At 41.6% G+C, this 25,561-nt stretch overlaps 2 protein-coding genes across 4 annotated transcripts in view; one reads left to right on the top strand and one right to left on the bottom strand.

Moving 5' to 3' along the window:
• CFAP161 (cilia and flagella associated protein 161) overlaps positions 1-12,110 on the bottom strand; it is a 134,188-nt gene extending 122,078 nt beyond the window's left edge. Inside the window, exons 1-3 of one of the 3 annotated variants that reach the window (XM_037833217.1) lie at positions 12,038-12,055; positions 11,306-11,439; positions 9,910-10,505 (exon numbers count right to left, since the gene is read on the bottom strand). In XM_037833217.1, the coding sequence (XP_037689145.1) occupies positions 9,910-9,972 (63 nt within the window). In that variant the 5' untranslated portion in view covers positions 9,973-10,505; positions 11,306-11,439; positions 12,038-12,055. Of the gene's footprint in view, positions 1-9,909; positions 10,506-11,305; positions 11,440-12,037 lie in introns of all 3 variants that reach the window. The other 2 variants (XM_037833216.1, XM_037833218.1) reach the window with 2 other exon arrangements.
• A 206-nt stretch (positions 12,111-12,316) lies between these two features.
• Positions 12,317-20,852, top strand: MESD (mesoderm development LRP chaperone). The gene is made up of 3 exons (XM_037833221.1): positions 12,317-12,580; positions 17,805-18,037; positions 19,403-20,852. The coding sequence occupies exons 1-3, from the start codon at positions 12,371-12,373 to the stop codon at positions 19,659-19,661; spliced, it is 702 nt and encodes a 233-aa protein (XP_037689149.1). The 5' UTR covers positions 12,317-12,370; the 3' UTR covers positions 19,662-20,852.
• Positions 20,853-25,561: the final 4,709 nt, after the last annotated feature.

Here is a 25,561-nt window from a genome sequence, read left to right on the forward strand (position 1 = left end):
GGGTGGGTCCTCTCTCCTGACCTGAGATTTCTTGGCTCCAGATCTTGGTTTCCATGGTTCTGCCTTTCAAGTCATCCTTCCCTCAACTTGTCCCTTCTCAGTCCCCTCCAGTCCACACTGGAAGTGGTTCTGTTTATACAAAGCTCACAAAATTTTGTTGGCTTGGCATGCAGCATACAGGGGTCAAAACCGTCAGACAAAAGGACTTTCCACAGATCCTTTCTGGATAACTCCATCTCCAATCCTGGCTTGTACTGAAATGGCTGGTGGGATCCAGGTTTCCTTAAATCTTCATGTGGGGCTGTAGCCTCTGGGGTTTCACTTTCTGGAAGCCGATAATTTTATAGACCATCAATTTCTGGTTTCTTAGAACCCAAGAGTTCAGTTCTCAGCTTACCACTTTCCTCTCACATTTTACTATAAGCTGCGAGGAGAAGCCAGACTGCATTTTTCACATTTAGTTTGGAGATCTCTTCAGCTAAGTATCCCAGCTTGTTGCTTTCCAATTCTGTCTTCTGTCCTCACCAAGATTCAATTTTGCTAAATTCTCTGCCACTTTAAGAGAGGGATTGCTTTCTTCCAATTTCCAACAACACATACATCATTCCTAAGCCCTCATAGGAAGAATCTTTAGAGTCCATATTTCTACCAACAGTCTCTTCCAAGCAATCTAGGCCTTTTCTATAAAGCTCCTCACAATTCTTCCTGAATTCTCCCCTTATCCATTTAAAAAGCAATTCCAGGTTGGGCAGGGCAAGATGGTGGCATAGAGAGGTGTGGAATTTAGTTAGTCCCCTAGAACAACTACCAAATAGCCAGAAACAACTAGTAAATAATCTCAAAAAAAATATTAGGGGGACCTCTGTGACCAGACAACATCGTACACCAGTCTGGAATGGTGGAACAGTTGACATCGCAGTATAGAACTGTAAGCAAAGCTCCTCAAACTGCAGAGCTGGTGCCCCTTCCCCACCAGCACCGCAGGTGAGGCAGAATGCTTCCCTGTGGGAAAAAGAAGCAGTCCATGCTGGGAGCAATGGAACATAGCTCAACCAACCTCCAACTGAAGTTTTAGTTAACAAATTTGGACTACTAAATACATGCTATGAGCACAGATAAACCTGGAACAAGCAGGAAAAGAACCCGGAGCTTTCTCCTGGCAGAGAGGAGGTGGGGCTAATGGAAAAAAAATACATAAATAAATAAAAACAGAGGCTTTTAGAGTCTGCTGAGCTCAGAATACTGGAAAAGGGCTGTGTCCCAAGAAAAGGGGCAAACAGAACCAGGTACCAACCCTGGTTCTTGTCTGGTGAACTAGGGGGCTGGAGACTGGCTCTGAAGAGGGGACTTCTTTCTTTTTTCCTTTTTTTTCTCTCATTTTAAGTAGCTCATTAGAGAAAGCCTCAGGCATTTTCAGTTATCAGTACTGACCCAGGTAAGGGTGGAGTTAAGATAGTCAGAGAATGAAAAGAAAAACTCAAGTGTAGGAGATAACTCCCTAAAGGGCTTATCTTTCCTAAGAAAAGTGGGGGGCAGCTCAAGTGGCAGCCCTCCCTGAGAACTCAGACCCCAGGGTCGGGGTGGGGTTGGAAATCAGAAAGAGCTTAAGCTTGGTTTCTGACACCCTCAGCCCCTGGGTGGGACAGGGTCCTCCAAGAAGTAAAGGCACCACAGCTCTTTACACCGGTGGGGAGCTGTGAGCTGACAAGTGCCACCTATTGAGCAGGGTAGGAAAAGCACAGAGTCTAGAGGCCTCACAGGAAAGTCTGACAACCTGCTGGGCTTCAACTTCAGGGAAACCTGATACTGATTATAACCTTTCTTGAGACCTGGACCTGTCTGGTCTTGGAAAATCTGATTGGGGTAATCAGGGAAACCAGATGCCTGGATAACAAAAAATTATGAATCACAGTAGGAAAAACAAAGATATGGCCCTGTCAAAGGAACAAACTAATGCTGCAAATGAGATATAGGAGTTGAAACAACTAATTAAAGATCTTCAAACAAATATGCTAAACCAAGTCTAAAATCAAATCAATGATTTGAGGGAAGACATGGCAAAAGAGATGAAGGATATAAAGGAGACATTGGGCGAACATAACGAAGAACTTGAAAGCTTGAAAAAACAATTGTCAGAAATTATGGAAATAAAAGGCACAATAGAAAAGATGAAAAACACAATGAAGACATACAACAACAGATCTGAAGAGTCAGAAGAAAGGATTCATGAACTGGAGGACAAGACATTTGAAAGCCTACACACAAAAGAACAGATAGGGAAAAGAATGGAAAAATATGAACAGGTTCTCAAGGAATTAAATGACAACATGAAGCACATGAATATACATGTCTCCATCCCAGAAGGAGAAGAGAAGGGAAAAGGGCTGAAAGAATAATGGAGGAAATAATCACTGAAAATTTCTCATCTCTTATGAAAGTCATAAAATTACAGATCCAAGAAGCAGAGCATATCCTGAACAGAATAGATCTGAGTAGAGCAAGACACTTAATAATCATATTATCAAATGTCAAAGACAAAGAGAGAATTTTGAAAGCAGCAAGAGAAAAGCGTTCCATCACATTCAAAGGAAGCTTGATAGGACTATGAGTGGATTTCTCAGTAGAAACCATGGAAATGAGAAGATAGTGAAAGAGAAAAACTGCCATCCAACAATTTTATATCTGGTGAAACTGACCTTCAAAAATGAGGGAGAGTTTAAAATATTTTCAGACAGACACTGAGAGAGTTTGTGAACAAGATACCTACTCTACAAGAAATACTAAAGGGAGCACTACAGGCAGATAGGAAAAGACTGGAGAGAGAGGTTTGGAGAAGAGTGTATAAATGAAGACTATCAGAAGGGTAAAAAGAGAGGAAAACAAAAAATATGATATTATATATATATATAGATATATATATATAAAATCCAAAAGACAAGATGGTTGACAGTAGACATTACATTGAGTGAAATTAGCCAGAAACAAAAGGATGGATACTGTATGGTCTCACTCATATGAACTAACATTGATGAGCAAAATTTGAGAGTTGAGAACACAGGTTATCAAGGGATAGAAAGAGGTTAGAGATCAGGCATTTGATGCTAAAGGAGTACAGAAGGTTCAACAGAATTGATTGTATAGATCCAGAAATGGAATGGATAGCATAACAATGTGTGATGGTAGCACAATATTGTAAGTACTCTGAACAAAGATGAGTGTAAGTACAGTTGAAAGAGGAAAGCTAGGGGCATGTATGACACCAGAAGGAAAAATAGAAGATAAAGACCAGGAATGTATAACTTTGCGAAACCTAGAGTGGTCAGTGATGGTGATTAAGTGTACAAATACAAGAATGTTTTTAAATGAGGGAGAACAAATGAATGTCAAAATTGCAAGGTGTTGAAAATTGGATAGTATAGGGGGAAAATGCAATCAATGCAAGCGAGAGTCTATAGTTAATGGTAACATTGTAATATGCTTCCGCTAATTATAACAAAGGCAATATACCAAAGCTAAATGTCTATAGGAGGAGGATATAAAAGAGCAATATGGGATTCTTGATGGTGGTGTTGTCTGACCTTTTCATTGTATTTTATTTTATCGTTATTTTTTATTTCATCTTTTTTTTTTTTTATTCTTTTTCTCCTTTTCCTCTTTCTTTGTGGAAGAAATGGAAAAGTCCTCATATAGATTGTGGGGGTGAATGCATAATTATATGATTATGTCAGAAATCATTGATTGTTGACTTAGGATGGATTGTATGGTGTGTGAATAAAACTGTTTACAAAATAAATAGAGAAATACAAGTATTGGAGAAAATGTGGAGAAAAGGATGTACCTATTCCCTGTTGGTAGGGAAGTAGAATGGCTCAGCCCACCTCAAGGGCAGGAAGCTAACTATGGGGTTGCCATATGGTCCCGCAACCCTGTTACTGGGTATATACTTGGAAGAACTGAGAGCAGGGATATGAGTGGACATTGCACACTGGTGTTTATGGCAGCAGTATTCACGATTTGCAATGGATAAAAGTGGCCTAAGAGTACATCAACCGCTAAATGGAAGGCTGAACTGTGTGATATATATACAACGGAATACTGAACAGTAGCAAGATGAAATCAAGTTGTGAGGTATGCAACTAGGTGAAGGGAACTTGAAGACAGAATGTTGAGTGAAGTAAGCCAGAATCGAAAAGACAAACATAACGCCTCACTAATACGGACTAACTATAATGTGCAAACACTGAGAATTGAATCTGAGAGCATAGGTTATCGGGGAAGGCTTATTGTAAAGGTTCCTAGAATGTAAGCTCTACAGCAGTCACATCTATTCATGAGTCATAATGGTTATCTCTAAATTCTGAGATGCTGAGCTGTTTGTGTATAAACTGGTCAGTTCTGGAACTTCAGGTACCTGTTTGACTCCTGAGACTCAGAACCAGAGTTCGGCAGCTATGAATGTTAGTATTACCTCATACAGCAAATGATAAAAGAAGCTGAAAAAGAGATCACACTTCAATTAGAGATATGAACGAAATGGACTTGGTTAGAACTAAGGTAAACCTGACTAAAGAGAAAAGGATGATACTGACTGTGTTTTAAAACCTCAACTTCTGTGTGAGACCAAAGGAAAAAAAATGTTTATTTGGTGAACAAGCTGTATTTTCTGTAGCACGCTATATAATTTAACTAGTATGGTCAGTTTATTCAAACACCATAATAACTTGGAACCTTGAATAAGGAGTGAGATCCGGTTGGTTAGTACAGGTTAGCATGAAACTCTGATACATCCCACAGTAATTTGGGCAGGGAATAAACAGTATTTGCAAAGCCCCCTTGATTGTCCTGGGGAAACATGTGGAAATATTAAACTTCCGCACCTGCGGAATTTGTGACATTCTTACAAGCACTGGGGACTACCATTGTAGTAGGCCAAGACTTCGATCTTGGGGCTTGCCCTTATGAAGCTTGGTTACTGCAAAGGGAAGGCTAAGCCTGTTTATAATTGCGCCTAAAAATCACCCCCAGAGAACCTCTTTTGTTGCTCAAATGTGGCCTGTCTCTCTCTTAGCTGACTGAGCAGGTACTCACTGCTCTCCCCCCTATGTGGGACATGACTCCCAGGGGTGTAAATTTCCCTGGAAACATGAAACATGATTCCCAGGGATGAGCCTGGACCGGGCATCGTGGGATTATGAAAGCCTTCCTGGCCAAAAGGGGGAAGAGAAATGAAACAAAATTAAGTTTCAGTGCCTGAGAGGTTTCAAATGGAGTCAAGAGGTCATTGAGGAGGTTACTCTTATGGATATAAGTATGGATAACCTTTTTTAGATTTTAGTTTGTTAGAATAGCTAGAAGGAAATACCTGAAACTGTTGAAGTGCAATCCAATAGCCTTGATGCTTGAAGACAATTATATAACTATATAGCTTGTACGGTGTGACTGTGTGATTGTGAAATCCTTGTGGCTCACAGTCCCTTAATCCAGTGTATGGACAGATAAGTGGAAAAAAGGGAGACAAATAGTAAATGAATAATAGCAGGGGAAAAGGAGTATGAGATGTTTTGGATGTTCTCTTTTACTTTTATTTTACTTTTATTCTTATTTTTTATTTTTATTTTTTGGAGTAATGAAAATTTTCAAAAAATTGATAGTGGTGATGAATGCAAAACTATATGATGATACTGTGAACAAACTGTACACTTCGGATAATTGTATGGTATGTGAATGTATCTCAATAAAATTGCATTTTTTAAAAAAAGCCATTCCAACATATTTGGTATTTGCAAACTCAGCAGCACCCCACCTCTCTGGTACCAAAATCTGTTCTGGTTTGCTAAAGCTGCTGTTAAGCAAAATACCAGACATGGATTGACTTTTATAAAGGGGACTTATTAGGTTAAAAATTTACAGTTCTAAGGCCATAAAAGTGTCCAAACTAAGCACCAACAAGAGGATACCTTCACTGAGGAAAGGCTGATGGCATCCGGAACACGTCTGCCAGCTGGGAAGGCAAGAGGCTGGCATCTGCTCCCAGGTTCTGGTTTCAAAATGGCTTTCTCCAAAATGTCTCAAGGCTTCTTTCTCTCTTAACTTCTCCCTCTCGGCTCCTGTGCATCCCTACTTGTTCTCCCAGGGCATTTTTCTCTGTGTGTCTGCAGTCCTCTCTTAGCTTCTCCAACGCAAACTGTGGGTTTGGTCTCTTAGCTTAGCATCTCCAAATGTCTTTCTGCCTGCCTCTCCAAGCGTCTCCAAGCATCTGGGTCTGTGTCGGTGCATAGCTTCTCCCAGGGACAGCCTTTAGATTACATAGTTTAGCTTCTCTCCAAAATGTCTCTCTCAGCTCCTGAGCTCTTTCTCTTCATGAGACCTCTTAAAGGACTGCAGTGATCTAATTAAGACCTACCTTGAATGGGCGGGGGTCACACCGCCATGGAAATTATCTAATCAAAATGTCTCGCCCACAGTTGGATGGGTCACATCTCCATGGATAAAACCTGATCAGAAGAGTCCCACCCTAATCAAAAGACTAATAACTCTGCCCACACAAGATTGCATTGAAGAACATGGCTTTTCTGGGGGACATAAATATCCAAACCAGCACAGGGCAGAGACATGGTCTGTCTCTCTCCCACACTTAATGCATTGCTGGTCATCAGTAAATGTTTATAGAATTAATAGACCAAGGAGTTAATTCAGTTTTTAAGTCTCTCTGCAAGAAAGATTCTTTCATTGAACCAAAATCCAGTTGCCTGTAACTTTTACTAAGTAATGGACAGAAAATCATGGAAATTCCTGAACTCTATAGCCTTTTGGGAAGTGTATTCCTCAGCAGGGGCACAGCCTGTGTGTGGCTCTGATCTACAGCTCACAGTTCTAAAATTGAAGGGTAGGACTTAACACGTGTGCTCACCCCATTTCTCTTACAGCTTGTTTGGTAGAGTCCAAGGAAGTGATTCTCTGGAAACAAAGATTGTGAGTTCTCTAAGCATAATTGGTGCCTCTGGCCACACATCTGTGTTGCAAGTCCAACCTTTTCCTCTTAGAGGATTCAGAGCTCATCCCCAAATTTCCAAGGCAATTTTAGTCTTGTAGATATTTAGAATTAACTATGTGTATTATTCTGAGAATTTCAAAAAGAGCTTACTTTCTTATAGCGTGTGGAGATAAAGGTATTGATCAACATTTTGTGGCCAACAATGTCTATGTGCAGCCCTTCTTTTTAAAATACAACTGATATATGTTAGGTATAGAGAAAAAATAGGAAGTAGAGATAAAAGATTTAAATAATTTTAACCCCACTGCCTAGACATAGCCATTATGTACATATTTGCAGCCATTTTCCTATGCACAAATATAAATACATATTTAATTTTAATACCATTTTGTAAACATTTGTCATTTAATAATAAAAATTAATATATTTTAATATCAACAAATAGGCATCTAGGACATATCATATTTATTGATTTGCATTGTTTTTCCATTATATGAGTGGACTATAGTTGAAAATCTGTAAATGAAGATTTTACAATCTACTATTTTTGAACATTTAGGGTGGTTCTCATTTTCCACTATTTTGGAGAGTGTTACCGTAGGACTGTTACAGTGGGGAAATGAAGAAATACATGCAAAGCACTCAGAAGAGTATCTGCCATCCAATAGGTACTCAATACTAACATTATCTGTATTATTTTCACTGTCTATTCTTCAGGATCACTTTTTGGAAGTGGAGTTGCTAATCAAAGATTATGCACAATTTTTGAGGATTTTAACCTAATTTTCCTCCAGAAAAATTCTACCCCAGAAGTGAATGAAAATGCTTTTTTCTTAGCCTTGCCAAACCACGTATTCTTTATTTTTATCCTGGTCCAACTGATAGGTAAAAAATTATGTCTTTTTTTGAATTTATATTTCCTGGATACCTAATGAGGTTATGCACTTTTTTCCATATATGAATTGACCATTTACATTTATCCATTTGGGAATTATGTCTTCATATCCTTTCCCATTTTTCAAAGGGGGTGGTCATCTTTTTCTTATTGATTTGTAAAATACTTTTGTATATGCCACATGCAATCTTCCTCCCAATTTACTTTTTTTCCCTTTAAATTTTATTGTGTGTGGCATTTAATAAACACAAATTTTAACTGTATGTTTAATTATATGAGTCTCCTCATATTCATGTATGTTCATAGTTATAAGCCCTCCTGTTCCCAAGTAATGGTGGTGACCAGGAACGGAAAACAACTGCAAGCTGAGCCAGTCACATTCCCTCCCAGAAATTTGGAATTGCCAATGAAAGACAGCAGTTAATTGCTCCCAATGAATAAATTTAGGGACATATAAAAAACCCAGGAGGTGTGTGGTAATCCAGTACTCATAGTGTTGGATTAAAAAGCAGCAAAATGAAGAATGGTAAATAGTCAATGCTTCCCCCGTCTCAAACTCAGCCCCCCCACCCACCCTGAGACCCCTCCCATCCCTCCCTCCCCATGATCCAGTGTTCAAAGTGTTAAAGCTAAGCATAACAGGGCCTCCAGAACCCTGTTCTACCCCGCCTCAGTTCTGACTAGCTGGTGTCTGTGCCATTCCAGCTTTTCAATATACTGAATATCATCCTTGCCTGATTCCAAATATTTGCTGATAACTCTTGCTTCACCCTCTGGATGAAGTTTCCCCCTTCCGTTGTGGAGTGACCAAGCTGGGATGAGCCCAGGTCAGAGTACTAGTTAGATATGAGATTCAGTTTTACCACCCGCAGGCACTGAACCACCCCAAGGAGAGCCAGGAGAGGATGGTGGCTTCATTTATGCTGTGACCACATGATCTTCACTTCTGTCCTCCCCTCTCCAGCCCTACTGCACTGCTTCAGACCCATTCAGACTCTTACGTCCTCCTCCCAGAGCACTCCTGCCTCCAGTCTCTCTCCTTTTCAATGTCTCCTGCAAAGCTTCCACTTTAACTATCCTAAGTGCCTCCCTGATTAAGCCAGACCATGCTGTGGAGGAAGAAAGACACATCTTATCATCCAACACACTTTGCTGCCACTTCAGTGGCTATGTGACCTTGAACAAATTATGTCATTTCAGAGCCAGGGTTTCCTTGTATTTAAATTAGGGATATTCTCATCATGAATTAAACCTTTCAGGCCCTGACCTGCTGTAATCTGCATTATTCTTACTGTGTATTATTTATCTCCTCTGCTGGTCCCTAAAGTACTGGAGAGCAGGGACCTTGTCATGGTTATCTTTGCATCCCCAGATAGTGCCTTACCTGGTTTTTGGATGATAGTAGACTATTAGAAAATAAATTCTCTCACAGTTGAACTGAATCAAGTTCTAAACACCAAAATAAGTGTTGAAAAAGCAATCAATCCAGCTGTTTTTACATCTGTTGATTCTAGACTGAATCGATTTTCTCTTTGGATGAAAGTCAGTAGCCCTGGATTATTTTTTACACAATCCCAACAGTTTCTGTAAAACACCAAATGACTTTTATTCCCTACCACTAGGTGCTGTGGGCCAAAATTCCAGGGCTTTTGCACCTTAATTTGGCAGCTGGCAAAATGAATTTCCAGAGTGACCCCTCCCAACAGAGCACATGATCAGCCACAGCTGTGCGTGTTTTTTAGCATGACTGCACCAGGACAGGGCTCCAAGCCACTGGGTGGGGCAATGTGCCCTAGGGAGAAAGCTTATGACATTTCCCCTATGATTTCAGTAAAGAAAAACCCCTCTTTTTCTTAGGAGTTGTTTCTGCTCAATGTCAGCAGAACTGTCACAGCATGTATACATGCAGGTGCATGCATGAATATATAGAATATCAACCACCATTACAGTGGGAGAGAATGGACACTGCAATGGTCCTAAGAGCAAAAGTGAGGAAAAACATTGTTAGTTGCCTACTCACCCATCCACTTTCCTCTTTTTCCTTCATAATAGAATCCCAATTTTCTTTAAGGTGACAATGCATGCAGCTAGAAGATGATTTCCAGGCCCCCTTTGAGGGCTATGTTCCAGCCAATGAGATGTAAACAAAAGTGTGTAGAATGTCCAAAAAGGCTGCTTAAAGGAAACTGTCTCCAGAGTCCATGGGTCTAGAACCTGAGGGCCGTGGCCCAGTTACTGCCTTCTCTTCAGGTCTGCATCTACTTCTTCAGTCTTGGTTCTCAGTGGGAAGAGATGTTAAAAAAAACTAAAGAGCTGAGATGTTGGGGGGAAACAGAAGGCCTCCCTATGTCCCCCACTCTCCCGCCCCCACCTCACACACACACAAAGAAAAACCAACTCCACTGAAAGGTATGCTCCATTTGGTCTGCCTTCCTTACTCCTTCCTCTGCTTGAATGTGAACTTGAAGGCTGGAGCTCCAGTAGCTGTCTCAGAACTTGTGATGACTGAGGATTGAAGTTGCAGGCCAGGATGCTGGAGCAGGATGAGATGGAGGCTGCATGCCAGATAACCGAGATCCACCATGCCAGTCCTAGATGCTTAGCTTCCAACTGCTTCTGTGAAAGAAAAGTCAAACAACAACAAAACCAACTTTTGACCTTGTTTAAGCAACTTTTTTGGGTTTGGTTTCCTGTTATATGCAGCCTATTAATGCTTTCCAAACAAGGCATGAATAAACAGGTTTATTGCAGCTATTTTTCTGTAATAGAAAAATTGGTAATAACTTAAATGCCCATCTATATGGATATAGTAAAATAAGCTATTGGTGTACTCACACAAAAGAATACTATCCAGCAGTATTAAAGAATAAAAGTTCTTCATGTCACATTAAACAGAAAACACTTAAGGGGCCTAATATGCTTAACAATTTGTACAGTTTGCTGTGATAATCACACATAAAAATAAAATTGTTTCTAGAGATACTTTGATGTTTGTAAACAGGAAAATATATGGAATATTTTGACAAATTAACTGGTTAGCAAGGAGTAGAACTGAGGGGTGTGGATTTGAACTTTGTATAATGTTTGAATATTTTACAACTATAAGGAATGCTTCCTGTTTTTCTTATTGTATTAGTCAGGGTTCTCCAAAGAAACAGAACCAGAAGGATGTATTTATATATATAAAGAGATTTATTATAAGGAATTGGCTAATGCCACCATGGGGGCTGGCTGCAGCTGGAAACTTGGATAACGGTGATGCTGAAGTTCTTAGTCCAAATTCTTCAGGGGAAGCTAGCTGGCTGGATATTATGGCAAGAACCAATACCAAAGCTGAGTGTGAATTCCTCTTCTGACTTCTGAAATCCTCAGTTCTGACCCTTAAGACCTTCATCTGACTGGGTGAGGACACTCACCACATTGCTGAGGGCAATCTCCTTTGTTGATGGTAGAAGCAATCGACTGATTAGAGATGCAAATCCCATCTCGAAATACCCTTATACCAATAAGCAGGCTTGACCAAACGACTGGACACCATAACCTAGCCAAACTGACACATGAAACCAACCATCACGCTTACGTAATTACAAACTTTAAAGAGCAGCAGATTAGCCACTTAAAATTAGTGGGACCCCAGAATTTTTTTAAGGAAAAAAAAGTGATTCAGCCTTGAAAATGACTAGTCTAGCCAGAGCCTACAGTATTAGCTTAAAAATCAGAAGAAAAGGTAGACAAGCTATTTTTAAAATGAAAATGATTTTTTTTTCCCAAGCTTTTTCAAGTTCAGGAGATGGCAGCAATATTGAAAGCTGATTAAATAGAATTCTCTCCACTGAGCGGGAAAGCAATGGGCCCAATCTATTTATGACCTTCTGAAAAAGCTGCTCTATCTCTAATTTCTTTTTAACTGGCTGTTCTCCGAGGAAATTGCAGGAGACTGAGGGGAAACGTCTGAAGCTCTGAAATAGGCTTTCTTAGAGGTGCGCGGGCTCCCAGAACTTCCAGCTCCAGTTCTTTTCACAAGCGAGGAAAAGGCCTCCAGGAGCGCTGTTGGACGATTCCTGGAGGCCTTGAGGGGAACTCTGGGACCTGACCTACGCGTTAGAAAGAATAAGGTAGGCCCTGACAGAAAACGAAAAAGCACTCACAGTCCCACTGATACTGGGTGGAAAGCCTCAGTCGAACCAAGGGGAGGAAACCCCGGATCGGGGCGGAGCCAAGATGGCGGAGGGGCGTGGCTCCTTGAGGTGGGGCTGGAGGAAATAGGACGGGGCGGGGCCCGGTAGGCTGGCGCAGACATGGGGCGGGGCCAAGGGGGCCTCAGCCCACGGAGGCGGGGCTGGAGGCACGTTAGGGGCGGGGTCCCGAGCAGGCTACGGCAGGGGGCGGGCCCAGGAAACTGGGCCGGAGCGGGCGGGGGCGGGGCCCAGGCGGCCAGCGCAGGTCTAGTTTCCGCGGTGGCGCGGCCCTGCGCGGCGAAAATGGCGGCTTCCAGTTGGGCGCTCACGGCCTTGGTCTTGCTTTGTGCTTCTGACCTGCTGCTGCCGCTGCTGCTGCTGCCGCCTCCAGCCGACGCGGCTGAAGGCCCGGCTGGGACGCCCGGCGAGGCTACTCCACCCCCCCGGAAGAAGAAAAAGGATATTCGCGATTACAATGATGCGGACATGGCGAGACTCTTGGAACAGTGGGAGGTCCGCGGCGCGCGCAAGCCTTCCCGGCTGTTCTCTGTCTCGGGTTCCTCTCCCACTGGCCTTCTACCCCCTCCTTGGGTCCCTTCTGACTTCTGTCTCGCTATTTTCTGATACCCTAACATCCCCTCTGTTTATGCCATGAGCCCTTACCCACCCAAGCCACCACTGACCTGCCGTGCCTCCTGGTACTCCCTCACGCCCTGCTGACCCCCCGCGCCAGGCGTCTGATCCCAGTGATCTCTTTCTGCTACCTTTTCTTGGGTCACGCCTTTCACGGGTTAGCTTCTCACTGTTCTGCCTCAGTACTCAGTACCATTCAGTACTTTGGTCGCCTCTGCTCTGGCCCCCGTGCTCATTGAGCCCTGCAAATGGGGAGAGACATTTTCCACTCTACTGAATAACGGCCCAGGTTTCTTACATTCCCCTTTTGTTCGGGATGAGTGAGTGAATGAGTGGGATATGATAATGATTATCTCTCAAGAAGCATCCCAGCTTTGATAGTTCTCCCATCGGAAGTTAGGATTTCAGACTTCTTCTGATATATTTCCTGGCTCGGAGTTTTGTAATTTTGTGGGTGGATTTTCTTTTGGAAGGGAAAAAGCAGAGGCGAGTGGCTCTGTCTGGAATTCTGGTTTTTGGTTTAAAGAAGCAAAACTTTGTTTTTGTGGGTAAGTTTTTGGTTTGTTACTTGGATCCACTGGAGGTGAAGAGGAAGTGGATAATAGGCTTATAAGATAAATTCACTGGCCAAAATCATTCTGCTGCCATTCTCCCTTCCAAAAATAACTGTACTGTTCTGGTTGATTTGCACATGTGATGGAGTGGAAGTCCAAAGTTTGGGTTCTACTCATTGTGTAGCCTTGGGCAGGTCGTGTCTCTTTTCTGGGCCTCAGTTTCCCTTATCTGCAAGTTTTCTTATCCGTAGTTTTGACAGGATGATTACTAAGGTTCCTTCCAACCCTGAAGTTTTGTTATTTTGTGGTTCTCTGTTTCTCTTTTATATAACAGAAGGTTGCTTTTCTGGCAATGCCTAGTGTAACAGTATTCATAAGGGTTTGTGTGTGTTTGGTGGAAGCTTTCAGACATGAGTTTAAAATGCCAATCTATGCAATTGATTAAAAGAAAGCCGAACTGTGTTTTCATCTTTTTCTGCAGGTGATGAAGAAAGATTAGGGTAGATTTAAGCATATGCAGAGCAGTAATGAAGAGGGAACTTTGTGCAGCAGTTCCTTCCCCATTCACCGTCACTCAATCTCTTTTTGGAGCCTAGCAAATGAAGCCTTTTGATCTGCCAAAGTGTAAAACTTCGGAGGAATCCTGCCCTGGAAATACTCAGATGTTGAGCTAGAGGAGTGAGGGTGCTGCAGAGAAGAACAAGGGATTCAACCAACAGGAACAGTAGATAACAATAGGAAGAGCCATAAAACAAAGTAGAAATTGCCGAGTGCTCTAAAAAAGAAAGGAAGGGCTGTGGGAATCCTGAGAAAGGACTTCTTGGAGGAAATGGTGTTTTAGAAGGCCAGGAGAAATGTGGGAGAAGGGCATTCCTAATGGAGCAGCATGTGCTGAGGATGGGACATGGGAACTGGGCATAACAGCCCAGGCTGGAGATTTGGACTGCTGGGTTCAAACCACTGAAGCTTGTGAATTTGGACTGGTAACAACCTCTCTATGCCTTCATTTCCTCAGCTGCAAAATAGAGTTGTTAGTAGTACCCACTTCATTAGAGTTGTTATGAGGGTTAACTGAGAATACATGGGAAAAACTCAGAATAGTGCTGGTGAATAATCATTAACTATGATAATATTAATTATTTAGATTGGCTGAAACAGACTGTATCTGAAGCAAAGCAGTGAGAGATAAGGATGGAAAGGTTGGTTGGAGCCAGGACACATGAGGCCTTGAATGCTATGGGATTTGAACTTCATTTAGGAACAAATAGGCAGTCCTTGATGAGTTTGATATAAACTTTAATTACCCAAAAATTACAGTACTGGAATACTTAGGTTTAATCATCTGTAACTCCTCCCAAAACATGTGTTCACTCTTTTAAGTGCCTTTCAATGTGCAGACATACTTTTTATAGCTGAAATCATAACATACATGGCACTTCATTATTTCAGCTGACATATATAAGGCATTTCCCCAGATGATTGCATAGTTTTCATTGCTATAACTTCTAAAAGGCGTCAGACTATGCCCTGGAATAACTTGAAGGTTTTCAAATAGGAGAGTAGGGCTGAACTTCAGGGACATTAATTAGTGAAGTTCAGGATGATTTAGTAAGGAGAAAGACAACTTATTAGATAATATTTATTGACTGTTCCTTAGATGACAGGACTATTCTAAGCATATTATCTCATTTAATCCTCTCACCATCTCTATAAGGGAGGTACTTTTAAATTTTACATTATGTAACCAGATGTAATGGGAAAGGGCAGGTTGGGGGGATTTGGAGTTAGAAATGTGGGTTTACCCTTCAGTGTCACTCCTTCTAGCACATGACTTTGAGTAAATTATTTGTCCTTTTTGAGCCTTATCATCACATGTTATATATCCTCATATATAATTGTAAAGTGCCTAGAAAATAGTGGGTACTCAGTAGATGGTAGCCAGTGTTATTATCAAGGACCATAGGGGTGTGGGGAAGAAAGATTTGCAGAAAAGGGGATTTGAGCTTGGCAGTTATGGAATTTGACAGACAACAGTGGAAATGTGGTCAAGAGAGCTGAAAACTCAAGACTGGCCTGGAGGCAGGGCTGGGCTAGAGTCAGGGGAGTGCCTCAGTTGACCTCCCCCTGCTCCTGGTCCTGCCGAGAGATAAGGATTTGATTGCTTTCTGCATAAAGAAAGTGATGAGAATAGATAAGATTACCCAGGGACAGAATTGGACTGAGAGCAGAAGTGGACAGTGACATCTGGGGTACTGTTTTTCAAATGTATTTTGCTGCAGTGGAAACACATGCAAAGACATATATGAAAGGGAAATTAAAGTTTCTTCAAACAGTCCTTACTTACTGGTACTGCATGCTTATTTAGTTATATTTTCATTGCAAAAGAAATGCTACTTGTGACCTCCTGAGTTTCAGTGACCTTTAGTATTGAACCCACCAGAATTCTTGGAAGGAGTGCTTTAAGGAGACCATAACAGATATTATGGAGAAATAGGATAGAGTGAAGATTGCGAAGTAGCCAGTAGATTTGGCAGCCAGGGGCGCCTTTCTGACTTTCAGAGTGATTTCCATTGGGTGATTGTAGGCCAGATTCCAGGGGGCAAAAGAGTGACCAGGGAGTAGTAATAACCACCCTGTACTCTCTTTGATCATTAAATTCCCCAAACAACCCTGGTAGGGAGGTACCCTTACTACCATGTCCCCATTATAGGTGAGGAAAGTCATTTTCAGATGGTTTATGTAACTTGCTCAAGACCACATAATTCCTGTGGTGAAGCTGGGAGCTGAACCAGATCCATCTGACACCAAAGCCCCTGTCTACAGGTCACTGTCAACAGCTCCTTCAGAGAGAAATGAGGAAGAAATGGGTCCACAGAGAGGACGGTGGGGTTGAGGAGGAAGTTGATATATTATGTATGGTCACACTGCTGGAGCCCTGAAGACCACCTGGTTCTGCTTTTTGTTTTATAGATGAAGGAAACAGGTCTTCAAGGAGTAAGGGAGCTTATCCAAGGTCACACAGCAAGTTTAATACAGTGCGTTATGGTTGGTCTTAAGCCCTGGCCTTTCAGTGATCAAGAGGACTATCCTAAAGTGACATGGGAGCTTTTTGTTTCATTTAAGGGTGGTTTTTTTTGAAGTTCAAGGGTTTTTCATATATTCTGAGATTTGTGCATCTATCACCACATTGAATTTTAGAACATTTTCATCACCCCATACAGAAACCCCATACTCCATACCTCTTAGCAGTCCATCTCCCCAGTCCCCCTACCCCACCCAGGTTTCCCTCCAAACCCCAGCCCTAGGCAACCACTAATCTTTCTGCATCTATAGATCTGTCTCTTCTGGACATTTCATATAAATGGAGTCATACAGTATGCTTTTGTGACTGCCTTCATTCACTTAGCATGATCTTAAGGTTCATGCATGTAGTAGCATGTATCAGCCCTTTTTATTGCTGAATAATATTCCATTGTATTATACCACCTTTTATTTATCCATTCATCAGTTGATGGACATTTGAATTAATTTTACTTTTTGGCTATTATGAATAAGGCTGCTATGAACATTCATGTACAATTTTTGTATGGGTGTATGTTTTCATTTTTCTTGGGTATATACCTAGGACTGGAGTTGCTGGGTCACATAGTAACTATGTTAACCTTATGAGGAACTGCCAGGCTTTTATAAAGTGGCTGCACTGTTTTACAGTCCCACTAGCAGTGTATTATGGTTCCAATTTCTTTATATCCTTGACAACAGTTTTTATTTCTCTTTTTGATGATGGCCATCTTAGTGGGTATGAAATGATATCACATGGTTCATTTTAGTTTTGCATTTAAATTGTGCAGTCCATTTTGCCACTATCTTGAGAATTTGGGGGAAAATTTTTTTAATATGAAAATTGCCTACCTTGAGTTACGTATTAACTTGACAGAAAAATCCTTTTTGTATACATTCTCCTTTATTCACGTCTGTTGGTCCATCTAGGTGCTTACATCAGAAGAAATAACAGATAGGAGAAAGGCTCCTAAACTAGAGTAAGCTAGATTCAGGTGGCCCTCTTTGTCAGAGCGTTCTGGTGGGTGGGCTGAATCGACTGGTTACTAGATAACAACTTACCCCAAAACTTAGTGGCTTAAAACAACAGCCATTTATTTAGCTCACAATTCTTTGAGTTGGCAGTTTGGGCTTGATTAATTTGGTTGGCTCAGCTAAACTCAGTTACTAGTCTGCAGTCACTGCCAGGTTGGCTGGGGCTGCCTGGTTAAGATGACTTAGGGGAGGTGGCTTGTCTCTGCTCTCCTGACCCCTCATCATCCAGTGGGCCAGCCCAGACTGTTCTCTAGTGGTGTGGGTGTTCTGAGCTGAAGGGTATAGCAAGTGTGCTTGATAGTCAAGTAGAGGAGAAAACCCCTGGGTTACCTTTTTCCTGTTATAACTTAGGTCTGTCTCTGCATCTGACATAACATGCAGACATTTTTGCCTATCCCAGTTGAAAAGGGAGTTTCTGACCAATGGTTTAATTGCTTTTTCCCCCATCCCAATAGAAAGATGATGACATAGAAGAAGGAGATCTCCCAGAGCACAAAAGACCCTCAGCACCGATTGACTTCTCAAAGATAGATCCAGGCAAGCCTGAAAGCATATTGAAAATGACAAAGAAAGGGAAGACTCTCATGATGTTTGTTACTGTATCAGGAAGCCCCACAGAGAAGGAGACGGAGGAAATCACTAGCCTCTGGCAGGGCAGTCTTTTCAATGCCAACTACGACGTCCAGAGGTAAAGCACCCACAGCTTTGCTGTGACAATTGTAGGCTGTGCTGGGACATTTTCTGAGGCTCTAGCAGGGCGGCCTTTCTGGCAGTACTTATCAAGGGTCCCAGACCTTTCCTATGTAGAATTTCTTCTTTTAAATTCATTAATTAGTTAATCAGTTACTTTGTCTTTCAAGGAGAGCATTTCTGATTGGTTAAAGCCAGTAAGTTTGTTTGTTTGTTTGTTTTTTAATAACATCTCATTTGATCCTGAAGTTTTCTTTATCTTTGTATCTTTAGCTTTTATTTCATCTGAGTACAAAGTTGTAATGTATAGCTTAGCTCCGGGAGAGGGCAAATTAGTTACAGTTTGACAGTTTTCTACCTTTAGAAGTTTCTGCTCAATGGAGATTGCTTTTTATGTGTGCAACATCAAGCTTTGTACCAGACTGTTAACACGTAACTAATGTAATGTGAAGGGGCCCAGTTTTCACAGCTCAGGATGGACCTGAGGAGGTAATTTTAAGGACTCTCCTTGATTTCCCCTCAACAGTAGTTCTGAAATTTAGTGTTTTCAGATATTTTAGTTTAGGAAGTATCAAACTAAAAAAAAAAAAAGAAATGAAAGGAGTACTTAGAGTGTCTGATGACAGAACGCTTCTGTTAGCTTAATAGACACCTAAAGAGAACAAGTAGATGTTTTGTGAGTGACTGGTTCGGAGGTACCACTGATCCCTGTGGAATGGTGGGAGTGTTATAAACTGAAGGGTGGGGGTGCGGACATAGCCCCCCAGGAGCAGAAGAGTTGTGCCCTCTGGTCACACTCAGGGTCCACCAAGGCTTCTTGAGGCCTGTTGAGTGTGGATGTTCCTGGCTGTTGGCTGTTAACCTCAGGAGTCAGGATGTCTGCCCAGTGGCTGAATGTGCTCTCAGGCCCTTCATGGGTCTCTTACCAGGATCCGATCTACACCAGTGGTTTTCAGACCTTATCAGCAGAACCCTTTTGTCCCATGAAACCTTAACTAGCACCTCAGAATATAAAGCAGATGAAGTAAAAGCCTCCGCCATGCCACTACTGCAGCACCCCAAGTCACCTCTGCAGCATCTTAGGGAGCTCTTTCTAATGTTCTCTCTTAACATGAGCATCCACTTGTACCACAAAGAGACATCCAGGGTCTCTTTCAGTTTTGATCTTAAAGTGTTAAATAGTTCAATGAGCTAGTATTTTCAAATATTAGGTGTCAGTAGCCAGTAGGCCTTGGAAAATAGAATTTTTTGTTCTGTTATCATGTAAAATTAAATTGCTTTTCTTTTTTAAGTGTTACAAAATCACTCTAACCTATTAGCATCTTAATATGCACTAATTCTGTGATTGCATCTCTCTCCCAAGGTTTATTGTGGGATCAGACCGGGCTATCTTCATGCTTCGTGATGGGAGCTATGCCTGGGAGATCAAAGACTTTTTGGTCAGTCAAGACAGGTGTGCTGAAGTAACTCTGGAGGGACAGGTATACCCTGGCAAAGGAGGAGGAAGCAAAGAGAAAAATAAAACAAAGCAAGAGAAGAGCAAAAAGAAGAAGGAGAAAGATCAGAAATCTCAGGCGTCAAAGGAAAATAACCGAGCTGGGAATAAAAGAGAAGACCTATGATGGGGCAGCTGTGGTGCCCGGCAAAGGAGCAGATGGGACACAGGGAGCCCTGCGAGGGCTCATGGGGTGGGGACAGGCATGGGAAACCGCACACTGGACGAAATTCTAGTTTCTTCTAGAAAGGGTGTGCCACATCACCAGTTTGTGGTTAAAATAAGAATTAGTATTTGAAAGGCTTCAAGACAGACGACAGAGGTTTTCTAATTAATATTGAACACTGACAAATTAATGTTTACTATAAAACCACCTTAAATGGAGACTTGACTGTGTTGCTTTTTCCCATTTAAATTTGGTGAGTCATTGATATTACTGTGGACTTTCTGTCCTGAACAGGACAGATACCAGCCCCCTCTTCATTGTACCTGCTCTGGTTTTTTTCCCCAAAAGGATACCAGTCTAATCAGACAAGCTTTTAAAACTCTTAACTTAATGGAGTAAGACATCATTTTCATTACTATATTATGTACAGAGCATGTCTAGATGTGAAACTAGAACATGCTCTCGGAGCACTGCAGAGAGCTCTAAAGCCTAAATATGCAATCAGGAGGCATAGATCTAAAATCGATGCAGAAAATGTAGAGAAAAGAAAATAATGTAACTTGGGAAACCCTTAATATTAACCTCAGATTTCTTTGACTTGGATTCCTCTCATCGGTTAAAGCAAACGCTTGACATTTGGCAGTTTTTATATGGTCTGCAAAGTTCAGAAGTTGGTTCTCAATTAGAAAAGAGGAATGCTGGTGTTGAGGGTTCATATTCCAATTAACGTGACAATTTTAAAGTATGTAAATAGGGACTCAGCAGTGTGCAGCTGAGGACTTGATAACCTCATTTATTTCTAAACATTTGTGTTTGATAAAGTGCCTAAATCTGTGGTGGTTTGTATGGTACTAATATAATACGCTACCGTTAATGTCTGATTTTGCTGTTCACATGTTGAAGGCTACTCTGAATATGAGTTATGGAACTTATATACAGGTATCTTTTTTTTTTTTAAGGTATCATTTTTAAGAACTAAAATTATTTAAATTCCAATTGTGATTTTTTTTTTAAGTAGCACATGTACATGGATAAACAATTTTAATGGTAAAGAATGGTACAAAGTGAAAAATATATGCGCACTCCATCCTCACTCCTTTGTCCCAGTGGAAGCCTCTGTTAACTATTTCTTAAGAAAAAAGTACATTTCCAGCTTATGGTGATGTGTATTTGCTTTGGCCTTCTGGCATCTGTTTCCTCTAATTTCAGTAACTGCTCAGATTTCTGTCACGTGAACCACACCCTCTCCTTTCTCAGTTCTGTGCTTTGGACAGATGTTTGTCCTGTATCCCCTCTCCTACCCCCAAGCCTCCAGGCCACTCCTACTCTAGGGATAAAGCATTTGCAGTAGAGAATTTTGCTGGAGCTGCCCTAGGAAGAGGTGTTCTCTGTTTCTCATGTAATTGGAACCCGGGAGCATGTATGTCTGGAGCCATCTTGCCCTCTCCAGAGGAGAGCTGTCTGAGAAAGGGGTCATCCCAGGCAGCGAGGAGAAGCAGGGAGGGAGAGCCTTGCTCCTAGGAGTATCAGCCAGGTCTGAAACAAGCCCTGTCTGTCCCTGGGCATTTTCGGTTTCAAGACCCAATAAATCTACTTTTTCTACTTAAAGCAACTTGTTTCTTTTCTGTCATCCATAACAGAGTCATCCAGTATAGAGCAGCCATCCTGACTGGATAGTTGTTTTAATTAAACCAAAGAAAGCATACCCTCCACACTGCCCTGAACATTGTGTTTCCATTTAGAAATCATTCCATTTTAAGACGTACTATTCTGTTTCATTGTTTCCTATGCAACGTGCAGCCACTTCAGCAGATATTGTCTGTTACATGATAGGCACTACTAGGTGCCAGGGATAGTGTAGATATAGCCTGTGCACTTATGAATTTCAACTGTTAGAAGTGTACAGTGCTAAAAGGGTATATTGCAGGGAGGTGTCTTACCTGGTTGGGATGGTCGGGGGACTGGAGAAGCAAGTAGGCACACAGGTCTTGCTGGTTGTCCCAAGGAAATTGGGATACCCCAAAGGCTGTGAAGCAGCAGTGGCGTAGGGGTGAGAGACAATCCAGTTTGCAGTGCGGAATTGAGTGGAAAGGGGTACCCATAGTCATGAGAGATGAGTCGGGAGGGTATTTCAGAAGTTCCCGGCCATAGTTGACATGGCCCAGAGTAGCAGGTGGCAGTAAGCTTTGAACCACAGGTCATCCACACAGTCCCTTCTGATGGACGCTGGAGTTTTCAGGTTTTTTGCTATTGCATACAATGCTGCAGTGGACATTTTTGTACAAAATATCTTGGTAAACTTTTGTCTGTGTCTGACAGAGAAATTCCTGGCAGTGAAATGCTGGAACAAAGAGTAAAGAAATGTTAACGTTTTGGCATATATTGCTAAATTTCCCTCTCAAATGATTGTGTCAATTTACACTCACCAGCAATAAATTCTCTCATATCCTGGCCAGCACTGGCCATCACACTTGCCAATTTAATAGATTAAAATATATGTAATCTTAATCGACTACCCTGAACTCCCCATTTCCCCTGTTTGAGGCCTCATAGGCATGGAGATGCCCAAGGAGCCCCAAGATTCCAGCCCCAGCTGTGGGAGTCTTCCCAGCCCAGTCTCCAGACACGGGAGTGAGCAGACCCAGGAGTGTTGCTGCCAACAACAGCCCTCAAGCCAGCCCAGCTGACACCACGCAGAGCAGACACAGGCCATCCTGCAAAGCCCTGCCCGATTTGCAGATTCGTGAGCCAAGGAAATGTAATGGTTTAAGAAAAATACATATATATGTATACAGATATGTATCTTCATTTATGTTCCTTTCATGTTTGTTTTAATATCTACTGATGTAATGCATTTGGATAGTATCTTTTGACTCATGATGAAACCTGGGAACTTTATTAGATACACATATCCTCCACTTGCCTTTATCCTTGACCCTTTCGTTTTTTGTTTTTAATTATTTATTTTTGTGGTAAAATATATGTAACCCAAAAATCATTTTAACCATTTTAAGTGGACAATTCTTTGACATTAAGTACACTGACAATACTATGTAACTTTCACCACTATTCCCAGACTATCTTCATCATTCCAAACCAAAATTCATACTCATTTAGTAATTACTCCCCACTCCCCCTTTTTTTGTTTCCTGGCTGCTAAAGCAAATACCATGCAATGGGTCAACTTGAAATAAAGGAAATTTATTGACTCATGGTTTTGAAGCTAGGAGAAGTCCAAAATGACACCATCAAGGCTGTTTACTCACAGAAAATTGGGGCGTTCTGGGGTGGCTGCCAGCGATCCTGGATTCTGGGCTTTACTGCCACATGGCAGCATCTCCTGGCTTTTGCCTTCCCTTCTGAGTTCCATTGACGTTCAGCTGGTGGCTGCTGCCTCTGCTTTCTGTGACCTTCCCAATGAGGTCTTCAGTAATGGGATGAAGACCCATCCTGATTCAGCTGGGCCACACCTTAACCGAAGTTACCTCATTAAAAGGCCCGATTTACAAGAGTTCACACCCACAGGAATGGATTAAGAACATGTTTTTCTGGGGTACATTCAGCTCCAAACTACCAAGCCCCCTTACCCCCACCCCTGGTAGCCACTATTATGCTTTCTGTCTATGGATTTGCTTACATTCTAAGTATCTCATGAAAGTCATAAAATATTTGTCCTTTTGCATCTGGCTTATTTCTGTCAACATGATGTCTTAAGGGTCATCTATGTATACCCTGTGGTTTTTGATGGCTGTATCTCTGATGGTTTCCTTTATAATGTTAAACCTCTTTCTCTTTTTTAATTAAACCAACCTAAATAGCATATACATTAACTCCTTGCTGGTCAAGATGAGGAAATTTGTGAACTTCTTCCAGTCTTCTCTGAGAGTTATTTAATATTGTTGTACTGACATGACATAATACCCACTTTATGGAACCATTATGTTCAAACTTTATGTTTGGCAATGTATTGGCATAAAGTTTCAGGGTCTGGCTCTTTTCTTCAGCACTTTATATACATTGTTCCTTTGCGCTGGTCTGAGGCCAGGCTTAAGCTTTTCTTTTCCCTTAAAAATGACTGCTTCTATCCAACTGCTGAATTCTGGCGATTCTTACTCATCCTAAACAATCAGAAATGTTTCTCGGAAATGTTTTGTTGTTGATTTCTCTGAATCTTTTCCTCCTAGAACATGGTATGCCATTAACAACTGTTGATTCAGCTTTCCCCCCCCCCCATCAGTTTGGGAAAATTAATCTTCTATCATTAACTTATTTTTAGTTTTGTGTTATTGGGGTTTTGAGCGTCAATTTGTTTCCTAGCTCTGAAGTTGTTGGTTTTTTTTTTTTTTTTTAATGTCTTTCAGTTTTTTATCTCTTCTTTGAACTGTTTTTATTAAAATCCAAGCTCTTGGTGAGTTCTATAACTCAAAAAAGTCCAAAAGGAGAATACCTCACCCCCACCCCCCACCCCCCCACACATCTTGGGCTACATTTTCTCTGGGATAGATTTTTTTTTATCTGTACTTGTTTTCTAATTATAAAATGTTTGGATTGATGCCATATCTTTGTTTGTTTGTTTTTCTTCCTCTTATTCTTGCTTAATAGACACAGCTTTTCCCAGACTTTGGCCTATACATGTATTTTAGGTGAATTCTCCCTGACTCCTTTCCCTCTTTATCTGAGATTTGTTTCCCTGGCAGCTGCAATTCAAGGGCTGAACATTGCTTTGTCTTGGTTTTTCTGTAACTGAATAGGAAAGGGTGAGGGGCTTAGGCGAGGATGTAGGGGACCTCCCTTGATGGGGTTCAATAAACTCTGCCCTCTGGTTTTACTAAGTGTCCTAGACCAGGCCCCATGGGGATTGGGGGTAAATACTATTCCAATGACCCTCACGACAGCAGAGTCCCCTCCAATTAGCAGCACACTTTGAACCCTTTGCTCCCCTCAGGGAGGGTCAGGCTGGGATATTTGTTTTTGTTTAATTCACTCAACTCTAGTAATTATTCCTTTATCTGCCCCTGCCAAAGAAGGGAAGGCCACACAGAATGTGGCCAGGCCCAGGGAAATGCAAATGAGGCACTCACGTTAGGCAAAAAAAATTGAGAGTCAAAAACTCACTACAAGATAGATAATATCTTAATGCAATATTTTAAAAACTAAAATAAATGCAAAAAAAAAAAATCCATGATGAGCAAACAAATCAAGGTTTTAAATAAAGAATCCGACAGGGCCAGGACTAAGGTGAGCCTGAGGCTGAGTTATGCAACTGCAGAGCCAGATCTACTATCTTCAACCAACTACGAGGTTCCTGCTGTCAGAATAAGACCTGAAATCTTTATTTTTTATTAAAACAATATTATAGCAATGTTAAAAGACCTACATAAAAGAAACCAACAAGCCACTTCAGGTATTCAAGTTATTTTCATTTGATCAAACTTCATTTCAGTCCTTTTGCCTGAACGTTATCTTCCCATAGTTGGCATCTTGGCATAAATAGAATCTTGTTTTTGCCTTTTTACACTTAGCATTGCACTGTAACGTGGTTTCCATCTAGCTGCATGGTCTTCCAATTTTAACATTTTAGCGGCTGTGTAACATTCCCCCCCCTACTGCTGTACCATAATTTACTTAACAGATTGAGGTAGTGGAAAAAGGAGGGTCAGACGATGGTACCAGGTATGACCCTGTTATGGGTCTAATCTCTGTCTCACTATCTACATCCCCTTTTTGGAGCCCCTGCTTCAACCCAAGGCTTGGCTGCCCTGTTGCATGAGTGACCCTAGCCCCACTCTCCCAGCCCCCTTGCATGGTGCTGGCCAGTTGGACCAGAGGAGGGCCCCTGACCCGGGAGAACCCACCCATAC

The sequence above is a fragment of the Choloepus didactylus genome, chromosome 4 (genome assembly GCF_015220235.1).
Source record: "Choloepus didactylus isolate mChoDid1 chromosome 4, mChoDid1.pri, whole genome shotgun sequence".
NCBI classification, from domain to species: domain Eukaryota; kingdom Metazoa; phylum Chordata; class Mammalia; order Pilosa; family Megalonychidae; genus Choloepus; species Choloepus didactylus.